The sequence below is a fragment of the Tripterygium wilfordii genome, chromosome 6, assembly GCF_013401445.1.
Source record: "Tripterygium wilfordii isolate XIE 37 chromosome 6, ASM1340144v1, whole genome shotgun sequence".
NCBI classification, from domain to species: Eukaryota; Viridiplantae; Streptophyta; class Magnoliopsida; order Celastrales; family Celastraceae; genus Tripterygium; species Tripterygium wilfordii.
The window spans coordinates 452,540-468,109 of NC_052237.1; the positions used below are offsets into that span (position 1 = coordinate 452,540).

Sequence of the window (15,570 nt, forward strand, 5' to 3'; positions counted from 1 at the left end):
TCAGGTGGGTTGGGACTTCGGTTGCCAGAACTGATGATTTTCTTTGTAGGTTTATGTTTGTTCTTTATCATTATATGTAGATTTTTGGTTTTTTTGGGTTTTTAAAGATTTTTTTTAGAATGGGGAAGAAGATAAATGAGGTGTCATACTTAGTTTGTTGACTGATTGAAATACCCATAATCTGTTCGGGTGACCAAAATGTAGTAATTATTTTTTAATAACTAACTTTGAACGTTTGATATTTGGGTGACCAAAATGAAATCTCAAGCATCTTTCGGTTGTCAATATACACCACCAACTGATAGTAGTACTTCAATGTATAGTTCTAAAGGTTCGTAACCCAGATCTAAAATCCAATGTCAATTAGATTTCAACTGCTTAAAAAATAAGCCTTGTCAAAGTGATTCTTTACATCAAAACCACCAACCTTGTTGAAATATGGAGTAGTTGATATTGCAATAACGCCAATGAACCAAATTTATTTCGAGAGACATGAATTTGACCGCAAATATTAATTAGATTTCTCTTTACAAGTAGTAAATTTCTAAACAGTTGTCGTACGTGTAGCACAGCTGGAATATTTAATTCCCACTAAAGTCTAATTAAATATTTCATGTGTAGTACAAAAACCTTGTTTGGTAACGCCGACAGGAATAATTCCCACAGCTTAATAGTTAGCATTGAAAATCAACACAATCATTCTATTAAACGATGAATTTATCCAAAGTAATCCCATTCACACCAACCATGCCAAAAAGATTTTCTAGCAAACATAATATTTTACAAACAAATTGTGGGGACAAAAGTACACAATGAAATCAAAACTTTCGCATACCTAAGAAAAAAAAGAGAGAGAAAACAATCAAGAAAGTAGCCAAGCAGCCAGCCATTGCGTTTTGTTTCTCAACATCTTCACCTAGAAGTCTAGATCTTCCATTCTGAGTTCAGTCTCCCACAACAAAGAAAGCATGGTATCTTGATCATTTTCCTCCGTCTCCAATAATTCATTTCCTTGAAACAAATCGACCCATAAATCATCATCAAACGAAGAGCAAGAGTACCAATCACAAGTAGTACTACTAGTACTACAACCGTCACTATTGGAACTCAAATTATTACCAGTACTCTCAAAGTGAACATTTTCACTTGTTCCCATTTTGTCCGAACTTGAAGCAACCATGTTGACATGATCACTTAATCCCAAATCCCCGTTTGGATCCAGCAGCAATGCAGCTGACCCAGTAGCGGCAGCAGTAGTAGTAGAAGAAGCGTCCATAATGTCATCAAAGAACAAAATCTCTGCATCATTAATGCTCCATAATAATGGTTCTAAAACGTCACCGTCTTTCTCTCCACCACTTGTATTATTACCAAGGCACGGGACCATTGAATGGTCATTCGAATTCCCACGACTGAAGCAGCTACTTGAAGAACCCACCTTATCTTCTTCAATGAGCGGAGTGGAAGGTGGTAATGACACATCTGTAATTACTTCCTCTTTTGAGGGTTCTTCTTCGTTGGTTCGTATTGTTGAGATTGCATTGTCCTTTTTGTTCTTCTTCGCTGTTTTTCTACTCACTCTGCGACCTTTACTTTCAGTTGCCATGGCCTTTCTGGTAATTTGGACCATCATCGGTGAGTCCTCTGTTGATAGCCTTCTAAAGCTGTACATTTTTCTACTCAAGTGAGAGTTCCAATAATTCTTTATTTCGTTGTCCGTTCGTCCTGGTAATTTACTTGCTATCAACGACCATCTACACCCATCAAAATCACAACACTACGTCAACATTTATGAGGAAACCACATAATTTATTTAAGATATATGGTTGAAAATAAGAGTTTATAATCAATGTAGATATTTTCTAATAAAAGTCTGCATTTACTTATATAAAGGAGATTCTTGTAATTAATTTAATTTAAGGAAAAAAATGATAAAGATCTGAACAGTATGTGACACTCTACATTAAATGTGATGACATCATAATAAGAGATTCATTGAAAACAATATTCAATAAATGAGTGTCACAAACTGCTAGGATGTTTTGAGACAATGATTAATGAGATCTCTGACATTGTTGATATAAGAAACATTTAATATTTCACAATATTCATTTTAGTCATAGACGTTAAAGTAAGGTGTCTTCCTAATAAACATGCATGCGGATATCATATAAGTTGAGCTAGACTAAAAGTGTTGCACTGTGTGACAAAAAACGACAATTCTAAGAATCTTAATGTCTTTTATCCATGTTATCTCAAATGTTGATATGGATGCACAAGATGCACAAGATCATTGTGAAATCTTGAATCTCATGTATATCATATAATTCATATGAAATTATGTGCGTCTACCTCAATATATGAGATAGTTGAGGTAAAAAAAAATACTGGGATCCGCATGACTTATGCACAAAAAACAGGTTGAGACAAGTAAATATTTATTTGCGAACAACCTGTTGCCCAAAGAAGCACGCAACTTAACGATAATGTCATCCTCTTCGGCAGTAATGTTTCCTCTCTTCAAGTCATTTCTCAAGTAATTTATCCATCTCAATCTACAACTCTTCCCACATCTCAACAGCCCTGCAAAATCCCAAAACAAAACCCAAATATTTATAAGCATTATGTGGCATAAAGACAAATTAAACCAAGTCACATTTTGCAATAATTACCTGCATTTCTTGGTAGTGATCTCCAAGACCCTTCTCCATGCTCTTGAATGTAGCTTCTCAGCTTCTCATCTTCTTCATCCGTCCATCTCCCTCTCTTCAACCCAACTTTCTCACAGCATGGTGCCCTTCCCATCTCTATAGTAGCTTTTATGTGAACAAAACGAGTTACTCTAGAGCTTCTATATATAAATTTATAAACCTAGAGAAAATATAAACGAGCTACAGCTACTCCGAGTGAGCTTTTAACGCAGTCTACGCAGATAGGTTTAGAGAGTAAATATCTAAGGGAAGGTGGGGCCCATGATTGAGAAATATTTATGGTGTTTGATTTGGCCACGACTGCGATGAAGAAGCAAAGGAGTCGTGGCATTGCCACCGTCGACAAGCTCGTGTTGGGATTTCGATATCCCACGTTGATTAGCTAAGTACGATACACTTTTGTCTTGTCTCCAGCGTGTCCTCTTAAATTGCCCTGATGTTTTTGCCTTAATTTTTTTTTGTCTGAATGTTTTGCGCGCCTTAATTATTTCATCTAAATTACAATCTGGAAAATTAAAAATTAAAATAAGAATATTCAAAGGACAACTTTTCCAGGAAAGAAGAGTTGGAAGAACTCGTCTTTTTGTGAGAAAATGGGGGAAACCATCAAACCAAGGTACCTTCTGAAGTAAAAAGATGATTTTTATAAAAATATATAGACTCTTTAGATGGTGGAGATTTGTTTGTTATAAATTAGTTCGATTGTTAAAAATTTTAGATATTCTTTTTGTTCAGAAAGTTGGCTAGATCTATACACATGTCCTGCTTTTTCTGGGAAAAAATCAATTGGAACTTGTTACTTTTGAGTACCTTTTGTATTGAAGGGCACCCAACAAACCTTCATTGATGAATAATGGCAATCTTTGAAAGGTTTGGGGACAACAATATGAAAAGAAAAATACTCAATGCTCTTGCAGGTGCTATACCAGAACTAACGAGAATGTACAATCCATAGATAATTAGTTGGAAATAATTTGAAATTTAAATTATAATAAACTAACTATTTTCATTCTCTAGTATTTTGATAAATTATTTTTAGTCCCTAATCATTTATGCCATAAGTTTGGAGAACACCAAACGATGCGATTACATGAGTTACGTTTACGTACCAAAACCACTAAATATATCTCCAATATCATAGTCGAATCCCACTTAATTATTTTTGCCGTGAGTGGTCACTGATAAGGCAGCCCTCGCGTTCAGTCTAGTCTTAAATACCCGGACATTTTCCACGTGTGTATTCCAGCACCGGGTGCCACCAAGGCTTGCACACATGGGTTCTATACGTGTTGTCAGCTGGGTAATAAGTACGGCCGTCGTTTTATTTCCAAATAAATATTATGCACTATGGACTATGGTCTATGGAGTATGAGGTATGGACCAACCACCGATCATGAGTTTTCTAGGAAGGCAGGTAAAATGCATGGGCCATGGTCCAGGTTATATAGGGCCCACTGGCCCACAAGAGTGTCATTTCGAAATCTTAATCAATTGGCCTGAAACGTTAGGAGATGGCACCAATCATGCAACCAGGCTATTTATTGCAATTAATGTGAAGCGTTGGATGTAAAATGAGTCTCGCATGTATATTTTCAATCGATAACTAATTTAGTGACAATATATTTAGGGGTCTTTTGGGGTCACATTTTAGGGTATGTAGCATTGCTTAGTTACTAGTTAGTTTTTACATACACCTGTCATAATTTGAAAATGGGTAGAGAATAAAGGTTTGTTCAACAAACACTTGAGGTATTGTCCCACATTGAGTTAAAGGTATATGTGAGTTTTGTTCCTAAAAGGATCTTCAAGTGTTATGAGGTTGGACACCTTTTATTAAGTGAATGGAACTTCCACATCTAACCGATGTGGGTTCCTAACACTCCCTCGCACTTGTGGGCTGATACGAGACTCAATAAGTAAACTATAAGGGTTAGAGTCCATCATGTGCTACCCCTCACCTTGTGGGTGATCCATATTCAAAAGGCCCATAGGTGACCTAAAATGTCATCGGGTGGAGTTCATGATGATCGAGCAAATGCTCTGATACCATGTAATAATTTGAAGAATGGGTAGAAAAAAAGGTTGACCAAACAAACACTTGAGGTATTGTTACACATGTGGGTTTTGTTCCTAAAAATACACTCAAATGTTATGAGATTGGGTATCTTTTATTAAGTGAATAGAACTCTCACATCTATTAACTAATGTGAGATTCCTAAGCACCACCATCGAGTCTCCTTTTCTAGATGGAACCAGTAGGCATGATGTGTAAACATTAGATCTCATATTATAATATTTTCTTTTGGTATCATGTCATTCATCCAAGAAACCACTGCTGCCTTGTCCATTATATTTGATTTGACAATGTTGAGCAAGATCTTAAAAATAACAAAAGACATTTAGAATCGAATTGGAGAATGGATTTACAAAATTAGAGTTGGCCCAATAGATAAACGTGATGGGCCTGTATTAGTATCTTTATGATAGCTCAATGACAAATTTTATCTTCATACAATAAAAACATTATCTTTACACCATTTTTAAATTTTTTTATAGTTTACATAAATATTATGGTATAAAATGACATATAAACCCCTTACACCACTTCATACCCTTTGAAGTCGATCTTCCAACTGGTCCTCAGCCGCCTTCTCTCAATCTCACGTTGGTGAGAGATGGAAATGGCTACTTGCTGCACCTGCAACACCCTAGCACGTGCTCTCTTCTTCTCAGCTTCCAGCAATCCCATTCGTTTTTCTCCGCAGCCATACGACCACAATTTTCATTCAATTTATATCCGAAACATGCAAAAAGGCAATTCATAACACTCGAGAAATTTGATATTTTTTTTATATGCGTCAAAATACTCAACAACTGGGGGTGGGGTCAGGGGAAGGGAGGGAACTGCTCATTCAACACTTGCTTAATCAAGGGCATAACCAATGTCAAAAAAAGTGAATTAGAAAGCTTCAGCTTTTCAAGGACAAATAAGCCTATCAAGATTCACCTTTTCTGCTCAGCAGCATGGAGCTTAGCTTCAAGGTGCTGTCTGAGATCTTCTTCATGAGATGAAGATTGGGAAGGGCTTCTCAACTTTGGTCTTGCCTTGCTTGACACTTTCTTATAAAATTGCCGTACACAAAAATAACAATCACAAATTATTAAATAAATTGAAGGGTAAATTGGTCTTTTCACTACTATTCTATGTGTAGACTAATAATTTTTTGGTATAAACTTATCATGTTCAAAAAGTAGTGTAAAGATAGTGTTTTTGTGGTGTGTAGATAAAATTTTCCTATCTCAATAGCTCATGCCTCATAGCTTAGCAGATCATGGGCCTAGAATGCCAATACCCAACTCTTACCGAGTGTTTTAAACTCATGAAAGGGCAAGCCCAGCCCATTGAAATGTTTATCAAGCCGGTTATTGAATATTCATAGCGTCTACAGTTGCGCCATTGCATCAAGGCTGAATACTTCGACCGACTGCCCATTAACAAATGAGCAGAACGGACCACGGGGCATGGGCTTAGGTTGTCAATATCCAACTAGTGAGTATTTTAATGCCCAATCTCAAGCCCAGCGCATGGAAATGTTAATCACGTTTGTTATTCATTGACTAGTAGGGGTGTTCATCGGGTTGGAGCACCCGGTCCGACCCGGTGACCCGGTCCAACCCGGTGGTTATCGGGCCAGTCCGATAAGGTTTTAATCGGATCGGGTCAGACCCGGCTCGAAAACTATTTTATCGGGCCGGGTTTCGGGTGTTATTTTCCTTATTTTTCGGGTTATCGGGTCACCCAATAACCCGATTGAAAAAATTAAAATAAACAAATTAAAATATATTACACAAACCCGTGAGACACTCAAGACATATTTGGGCCAAAAACTTATTTTTCTTCTCTTCTTCTAGCTTCTAAGTTCTAGCGCACCGCCGTTTGTCATCAAGGTTTCCTACCATCAAAATGATGAAGAAGGCTCAACAATTCATGTTAGAGGAGGTATCGCTTTGCGAGATCAAAAGGACCAAAAGGGATAGAGCTCCTGATCTGCAAGCTTCTCTTCAAGAAATTGGTGAGGGAAAATTTGTTCAAGACTTCAAAAACAGATCTGCAATACTGGATCTGTGGCTTTGCAGGCATGATCGATCTATTTTTTTGTCCTTTTTTTCAACTTTAATCTGAGTTTCAACATGACACGAACAAGAAGAAGGATTTAGGAAGGTGAATCGGGTACATGGGTTAATTCACATTGGCTATGGGATAAGAGAACTATTTGAGGGGTGGTGGTGGTTTCCGTGGCAAATATACTTGTTTTTTTTATAAAAAAATTACTTTAGTTCTTCAAGAAATGGGCTTGGCCTTAAGTATTAAAATGGGCTTGGCCTTAATGTCAGGCGGCACCGTAGCTGTGCAGTAGTCCAGTAGGCAACAGTTACCAAACCGGGTGACCCGGAACCCGAACCCGGTAACCCGATAACCGGGAGACCCGAAACCCGATAACCCGGTAATTCTTAACAGGGTTACCGGACCGGGTTCCTCATCTCTAAAAATCATCGGGTCGGGTCAGACCCGGTCCGATAACCCGGAACCCGGCCCGGTGTACACCCCTATTGACTAGTGAGTAATGACAACTTCAAAGTGTTGGAAATCTAAGTTCAAACATAACAAGTATATTATCCGGTCTGAATCATCGGTCATTTGTCCTAAAATTTTGTTTATGAGTCATGGACATTGATTTCTAGACTTAGGATATGCGTTTTTATGTGAGAGATGCAAAAACTTTACTTTTATGCCAATTGAAATTGGGTTATCCAAATCGGGTTGGGTTAGCCGAAGCATTTGAGTCGTTAGGGCAAATGCAATGGGAATGAATTTGTTGGGCCAACATTTTTGTTGGGCCAACATTTTTATTGGCCCGGTCCCACCTCTATTACACAAAAAGTCAAGTCAAACACGTATTCTAATACAGCCACATCAGTAAAACACAAATTTCTATACACTTTTTCTTCCCACACACTTTCTCTTTCCACCCAACCCAACAACATTCCATTCCTCCATATTATCCACAACAAAACTACACCAAAACATCAAATATCAATACAGCCACATCAGCAAAACACATTTTACAATACAGCCACATAAGCAAAACACATTTTACAATACAGCCACATCAACAAAAGACAACATCTTTGTTGGTCCAATACCACTTCACCATTGCATTTGCCCTTAGCAATTTAGCATAACACTTCTTTAGTAATACCAGACAAAAGTGTCTTCCACGTGGATAGTTTCTGTAGGGAGGAGCACCCTTCTTTGTGGACGAAAGTTTCTTCCACGTGGATGGTTTCTATAGGGAGGAACACCCTTCTCTGTGCCCTCATTGGTCAGTTTCAGCAAGAACACGTTGCAAAAACGGACACACCGGTCAAGTCTTTGTAACTTTGCTGTTGCCTACGGTTGTCAATTTGTCATCGTGTTTAACACTCCACGAGCAGAAGAAAACCAGAGAGGAAGCTGAGATAGCAGAGAAATTATCAGTGATCTCTCACATTTTCGCCCGTCGGAAACCCTACATCTCACAATTTTTCAAACATACAGATTGTCGGTAACCCTAGATTTATTTCGGATTTGGATAGATCCAACCTCTGCTCCTCTATGGCGCATCGAAGAGCGAAGCTCTGTTTCTTCTTATGCGCTCTATTATACGCTCTTACCGTCTCGGCAGGGTATGTTGTATATGTGCTGTTTCAATTATACTACGTACATTTATGCGTATATGTGTGTGCTTATTTGTGGGAAATTGGTGCAGGAAGAGCTATTACGATATATTGCAAGTGCCAAAGGGTGCCTCGGACGAGCAGATCAAGAGAGCTTATAGAAAGCTTGCATTGAAGTACCATCCTGACAAGAACCCGGGCAATGAAGAGGCCAACAAGAAATTCGCCGAGATTAACAATGGTAGTTTTTTTTTTTCTTTGCAATAATATTTTCGCCTTTTATTTTTGTAATTTTGAGAGTTTGAGCTGTTCATTGGTTGTTTGATTAATGTTTCTAGCATATGAGGTGTTATCGGATGGCGAGAAGAGGAGTATATACGACAGATATGGGGAAGAGGGGCTGAAGCAGCATGCGGCAAGTGGTGGCAGAGGTGGAGGAGGAATGAACATTAACGATATATTTTCACAGTAAGTTATTGCTTATGTGCTTGTGCTGTTGTGCTTACTGAGGATTTGGATCATTTTTCTTGTCCCTTGTCAGTATTTGGACGGGATTGAAATTATTAATCCAAGACTGAGATTCATTGATTTAAATTTCATTGATGTCATTGGTGGTTAAGCATAGAACAAGTTTTTAATTTGGTATTATGATCAGGACTTGGATAGTAAGGTGATGTGTTTTTGGTTGTCTTGCAAGGTTGTTTGTTGGGTATATGGACTTTCCTGTTTAGTGATCTGGAGAATAAATATTTCTCTTGAAGTTTTTTCTTTAGCCTTGGTGTTCTCATTTATCTTAGCATCTGCAAGGTGGACTTTCATGCTATTGTGGATGCAGTTTGAAAATTTTCTTCCTGTTTGTTTGCATAGAGAGGTCCTATTCCTATAACTATGCAGCAGTAGCTTTTCTGAATTGTTAAAGAAACGAAAAGAAGGCACCTAATGGATGCTACTCTTTTACAATCAAAAGAAGGCTAAAAGGTTTTCTTAGGAACAGCAACTAGAAAGTGACTTGAATTTATTCAATGAAGAGTATTTGGCCAACTGTTACAAAAGAATGGAACAACAACATTGCGTTACCATACTTCGAAAGATGATTAATTTTTTTCTTCCAAATGGAATAAACGAATTATGACCAGCCTGGCCCTCTTCTCCACGATCAAACTTTCAAGCGTCAAGTTCCTTTTACACTGACCCAGCCACCAGCCACATAGCCCAAGCTTTAATTTTCATTTAGGGTAGAGAATAGCATGTTGTGTATTGTCTGGAACAATTTTTCTATCAAGGTTCAATTGCCAACACAAATGACACAATTCAGTCTTCGATGTTTCATTTTTGTAGATGTTGTGATTCATCACCACCGTCAAAACATTATTCACATAGGTTTTGAGGGTGGTGACATGAATCCTTGGGAAAAAATAGTTAGATCTATTATCGTGGATTCTTTATTTGTGTGAATATCTTCATTACACAAGCAGGATTTGTTTTTGATTCCATATGTTTCTATCCACGCATGCAGGCATAGTAATTTATTACCTGATAGACGATTTTGTCTAAACAATGTCATAGAAAGTGGTATTACTTCCCTACCTTGATGTGATCCTTTACTATGAACCCAATCCATTACTTTTAAGTTGTCGTATACTCTTTGTAATTAGTAACAATGAAAGGCAACGGAAAATAAAATTGCTGATAGTTTATGTTTTTCTGACATTTAAGATTTACCAGTGTGTTGCTAACGACGTGCTGGATTTTCTCTTTCATAGGTTCTTTGGTGGGGGTTCAACGGAAGAGGAGGAGGAGAGAACTGCGAAGGGCGATGATGTAATTGTTGACTTAGATGCGACATTGGAAGATCTATACATGGGAGGTACAATGAAGGTATGCATTTGTCTTTAGATTAATTTATGGGAATTCCAGTACCCAAAATCCAAATGTTAGTCTTGTGATACAATATTCGTATTGTTGGCTATTAGAGTCTTAAGTTATTTGATTGTGTAGATGTTTCAGTTAATACGATAAAACTGGTTGTAGCCTATGTCACTTGAAGTTTTGTGTACGCATTCCATTTTGTGTTTTGGCTGTTAGGTTTGTCTATTTCTCCACACTTACGGTGCCGGATGCCATTTGAATTATTGCTGTGTGCCTTGCTTGAGTTGCTTCTTTGTAACTTGGCGTGTTGCAGTTCTAAGAACCTCAAATCTCTAACATGTCTAAGCACCACAACTCTTTAAGAGACTCCCCTCATCATATCCTTATTTAATAACCGATTAAAAAAGAGCTTTGTGTTCAACATGCTGCTTTTCTTTTTCCAGAAATATGTAATAGTTTGTGATCAAGGATATGCCTCTCGCACATATGTTACATTGTTTGCTCTTGGGATACTCATGTATGATTTACTTGAACTACTTGCCTCATGTTCACTTGTTACCCCTGCTACTTCATATTTTCTGACAGAAATAAGAGAGTGATAAATTTGCTACGTTGTTCATTAATATGGTATTTCATATGTAAATTTCAGGTTTGGAGGGAGAAAAATGTTATAAAGCCTGCCCCTGGGAAGAGACGCTGCAATTGCAGAAATGAGGTCCATCACCGACAAATTGGTCCTGGGATGTTCCAACAGTTCACTGAACAGGTGATTTAATCGCTCAGATAACTTTACAGTGAAAGGTTTTCTGGAGATGTTTATGATGATTAATTCCGTACTTTCGTCAAAACAATAGCAACAGCATGGTGTTATTAGCTGAGGCCTGAGCATAATTTTCTTCTGTTCTTATTATGGTACTGACTACTAGGTTGTCATGCTAATATTTGGTTTCTTTCCTTACTATTTACTCGCAGGTTTGCGAGGAATGCCAAAATGTCAAATATGTAAGGGAGGGATACTTTGTCACAGTTGATATTGAGAAAGGGATGCAAGATGGGCAGGTAAGATTTTGAAGTTTATATTTGCAATAGCTTTTCATGAGGAAATCTTGTGCTTCATAACACCTCCCGCCTATCATATAAGATTCTCAATATTACTTCAACTGCTACGATCTGCACTTTATGTCATTCTTTTCCTTTCAGCCTTAAGAATGATAATTATGTGCATGTTACAGGAGGTGGTGTTCTATGATGATGGTGAGCCTATAATAGATGGAGAGCCAGGAGATTTGAGGGTCAGTCTTTTGGCACTTGTTATGTGATTTTCCCTACATATTGAACTTGTGCAGGCATTAACTCTCACTATATTTCGCAGTTCCGCGTTTGGACCGCGCCCCATGATACCTTCAGAAGGGAAGGCAATGACTTGCACACGACCGTCACCATTACCCTAGTAATTTTTCTTTTTAAATTTTTTTTTTTTGGGATGAATATCTTGAAGGAAAGGGTTGGTCTTTGACATGGAGTTCTACTATCCTGACACTATTTATCTATCAGGTTCAAGCTCTTGTTGGTTTTGAGAAGACTACCAAACACCTTGATGAGCATTTAGTGGATATTGGCACAAAGGTAAGCATGATTATGTTATGCTCTTTGGAGCCCCCCTTCAATTTGTTCTATTGGATGTGATGAATTATTGACCGCGAAATAGAACAAATAAGAAATGATGGCTATATTCATTGAGCAGGGAATTACCAAGCCCAAGGAAGTGAGAAAGTTCAAAGCGGAAGGGATGCCACTTCATTTTAGCAATAAGAAAGGAGATCTGTACGTCACCTTTGAGGTTCTATTCCCGACATCATTAACAGAGGAACAGAAGGCAAAGATTAAAGAAGTTCTTGGCTAGAGTACAGTATTAGACTTTCTTTTCCCCTGGGGTACTAAGGCTTCCCCTAGTAAAATGACGAGGTTCCATACAAAATCGATCAAGTCTTCCAGGTTTTCTTTTTTACATGTCTCAATTATTAACAGAGTAGCTGAGATATATTGCTTTTAGTCCTCTCATGTTTCAACTGTTCTGTGCCGTGAAGGCCCTAATTTTTACATTATTTTTGTCCCCAGTAAGCTCTGTAATAGCTAATCAAAAGAACTGAATTTAACTCATTGGTTTCGTATTTTGTTTATGCTTGGTTTGCCTCCGAAATCTGAAATACAATGATTTCCATTCCAACTTGTTCTCGCTTACAGTGTGTTTGGACGGTATAGAACCATATATTCCTGTCAACTTCAATCTTTGTGGTATCATCTAGAATTAATTAGAAAAAACCAGTATTTCTGGGCTAAGCTGACCTCAAAGCCTTACGTTTATGGCCCGCCATATAGTTGGGCTTTAACATCCCACCAATAAGGCCCATTAACACTGGAACTGGACAAGATCGAGCTGACGGACCTTGATGCATAACCTGTAAGGCCTGCCATGATGAACACACGCGTCTAGTACCACCCTGACAGAGTGTCACATGGCACGAATGAAATTTTTCTTCCGCCAGTACCCGAAATTAAATTCCCCCTAATTAATTCCGACTATCTCTGAGTATTTCTTGTTCGCTGATTTATGGGCTTCATGTTGTTTGGGCCTGAATCAGCTCATTAGCCACTCTCCTGAAGAGATTTTCCACGAGAAGAGAATGGTGAATATTAAGGCCCAATTTCATGGCTTGCCTTGCCTTAAAGCCTTCAAGGTTGCTGACAACATTTTCTACAAGAATTTGCATGTTACCTTATAAACATTATGAACTGAAACATACATTATAAACATTTTCCTGTTCCTTTCGAATTTTACACTACAATGTGGATAACATGGATAGTTTATAAATTTCAGTCCTTTGCTATTATCCTAGAAAACCAATATTCACATGATACCCTCACATGCTGTCACTGATATCATCATATCTGGCCACGACCTTCACCTGCCCTAATTCTCTCACACGCCTAAATTTAAAAGAACTACATGGTCATTACAGAGGAGCAAATTTAGGGTTTTTATATTGGAGTCTTACAGGAATTGCAATGCAGACACAATCTCTGATAATAAAATGGAGTTCACAAATGGTTACCCTCGTGAGAAATCGTGCACAAACCCACCATTTCTTTCTCCACAAGACAATAAAATAAGCTTTGAAATAATAAAATTGAATTTATTATGCCTAGTAAAACAACATCCATATGTTCTTAAATATATTTTGATAGAGGAGCAGCTGAGAACTAATATGTACAAGTCCTTTTTTTTAAAAAAAAAAAAAATGGAGAAGGTGAGAACAAGTACCATTTTTCAACGTTCCATTAAGTACAAATTCTGGCTGGACTAGACAGAAGCAAATTCGTTCGACGGGTTAGTTGGACTAAGTAGAATGCAAATCATTTGAAAATAATTACGTTAGTTTAGAATCTAACTCCCGACTTCCAATTTGATTTTTTACACCTTAAATCTGGAAAGACAATCAATTAGATTATCATAAAGTGATTTAATATGTATTAGGTTCATACCTAAACGGTTTAAAAGAGTCTTAATTGATGGGACAAAAATTTGAAATACCCTCTTTTTGTAAGTCAATTTGTGTAGCCGATGCCATTCATTGATCTCCAATTACAGCCATATATATATACATGTAATTATCAAATATCTATATTTATACAAATTTTGTTTATTTTCTTTCATTGACATAGTCAGCATTGGTTAGTGTTGTGAGTATGATGATGCAAGTCACGCGGAGGCAATGAGTTCATTTGGTTTTGACAGTATAAAGCCATGAATGTAGTCAACAAATATGTTAGTATAAAATAAAGGTTTCAAAAGAACTCAACAGCTATATATTTCTATGTCAACAAATAGAAATGAAATAATGAATTGTAGTTGGAATGGGCTGTGAAACACAACACAAGATAAATTTGCACACAACATGAAAATTGGGTTGTCATAATAATGAAAACATTTGGCATGTTTTTGCATATGATCTCACGAATACTTTTTTTTTTAATATTGATAACGACATTATACAAATTTGCCCATTGGACATTCAATATGAGTTTAAATTCAGGCCATCAAGCTCGCGCACTATAAAAATTTCACATCGAATAATTGGGTAAGTTAGGTCAAAACTCAACACGTTGCTCCCAGTAGATAGAGTAGTACTGGCAGCATTTGTCATCGACTTTAAAAGCTGATGTGTTAATGAATCAATCACTCTCATGTTTTACAACTGTTTAAGAATTGAAAGCAAACCAAATTCATTTCATGTGTTCATACTATTTTTCACATATGGGGATCTTGTGATGGAGGAAAGGTGGTTATTGAGTAGCTTAGAAGAACAAAGCCACAAAGTAATACATAACAAAAAAAAGGGGTTTCAAATTAATCACTTAGAAGGAAAGAAAAGAGAGACAAAAAAAAAAAAAACAATTTAAAAGATGAAGATACCCACTGTTGGAGTGAATTGGGAGGCTTGGGAGACTTTATAAAAAGTATTGAAAAGGTGGCCAAGTATTTAACCAAAGTTTGTATTAGTAGAGGATGCTCCTCTCTCTTTAATGCACATGGTTTTCTTTCTTTTGTTAGATATTCTTATTCAAAGAATAATATTTGAAGCATATTAATTTGTAGTAAATGAAGTGATTTTAGGTCTAGATGTTACAAAGGCAACTAGCTGCATATGGATTTGGGGCTACGTGATTCTCCAGAGTCTCAACCACATAACTGTCAATTTTTTTTCTATATCACATCAGTGTGTCGGATCATTTTAACAACGTAATATGTGAATTTTAGAGTATGTTAATTCCTTCATCCATTCTACATATAATTAATTCTAAATCATTTGTACTAAGAAAGATTATTGTATCATTACATTACTCAAAATTTTGAACTAGGATTACCTAATTTGTTACAAACGTGTACTCCATTATCGTATGATTGTCATCTCTAATTGGCACTGATTAATTAATCCATGATGATAAATATCACCCTACTCACATCAGAATATATTCCATAAATATCCACAACCAAATTCCTTGACAATAATCATGATCTTCTTCTATGGAGCAATCACAGGCTTTATGTTTAAACACATTATTAGGTTTGAGAGGGTTAGAGAGACCACATTGATTCCCTACCCAACAACCTCCCCTTTATGAGATATGAACTTGAAACTGCTTGTTAATAATTGCTTCACGTTCCACTTCTACCAACAACAGTAATTATTATACACCATTGGTACACTGT

The 15,570-nt window shown here is 37.1% G+C and overlaps 2 protein-coding genes across 2 annotated transcripts; one reads left to right on the forward strand and one right to left on the reverse strand.

Annotated features, from left to right (window-relative positions):
* Positions 1-735: 735 nt before the first annotated feature.
* On the reverse strand, positions 736-2,830 carry LOC120001022 (myb-related protein 308-like). The gene is made up of 3 exons (XM_038849235.1): positions 2,673-2,830; positions 2,454-2,583; positions 736-1,754 (listed from the first exon to the last, which is right to left on the reverse strand). Exons 1-3 carry the CDS (start codon positions 2,803-2,805, stop codon positions 917-919), a joined length of 1,101 nt encoding a protein of 366 aa, XP_038705163.1. The 5' UTR covers positions 2,806-2,830; the 3' UTR covers positions 736-916.
* Positions 2,831-8,114: 5,284 nt separating this feature from the next.
* Positions 8,115-12,527, forward strand: LOC119999584 (dnaJ protein ERDJ3B-like). Its single transcript, XM_038847247.1, has 10 exons — positions 8,115-8,438; positions 8,522-8,670; positions 8,768-8,897; positions 10,193-10,307; positions 10,948-11,064; positions 11,271-11,357; positions 11,531-11,590; positions 11,671-11,748; positions 11,853-11,924; positions 12,043-12,527. The coding sequence occupies exons 1-10, from the start codon at positions 8,368-8,370 to the stop codon at positions 12,199-12,201; spliced, it is 1,038 nt and encodes a 345-aa protein (XP_038703175.1). The 5' UTR covers positions 8,115-8,367; the 3' UTR covers positions 12,202-12,527.
* The last annotated feature ends 3,043 nt before the right edge of the window (positions 12,528-15,570 follow it).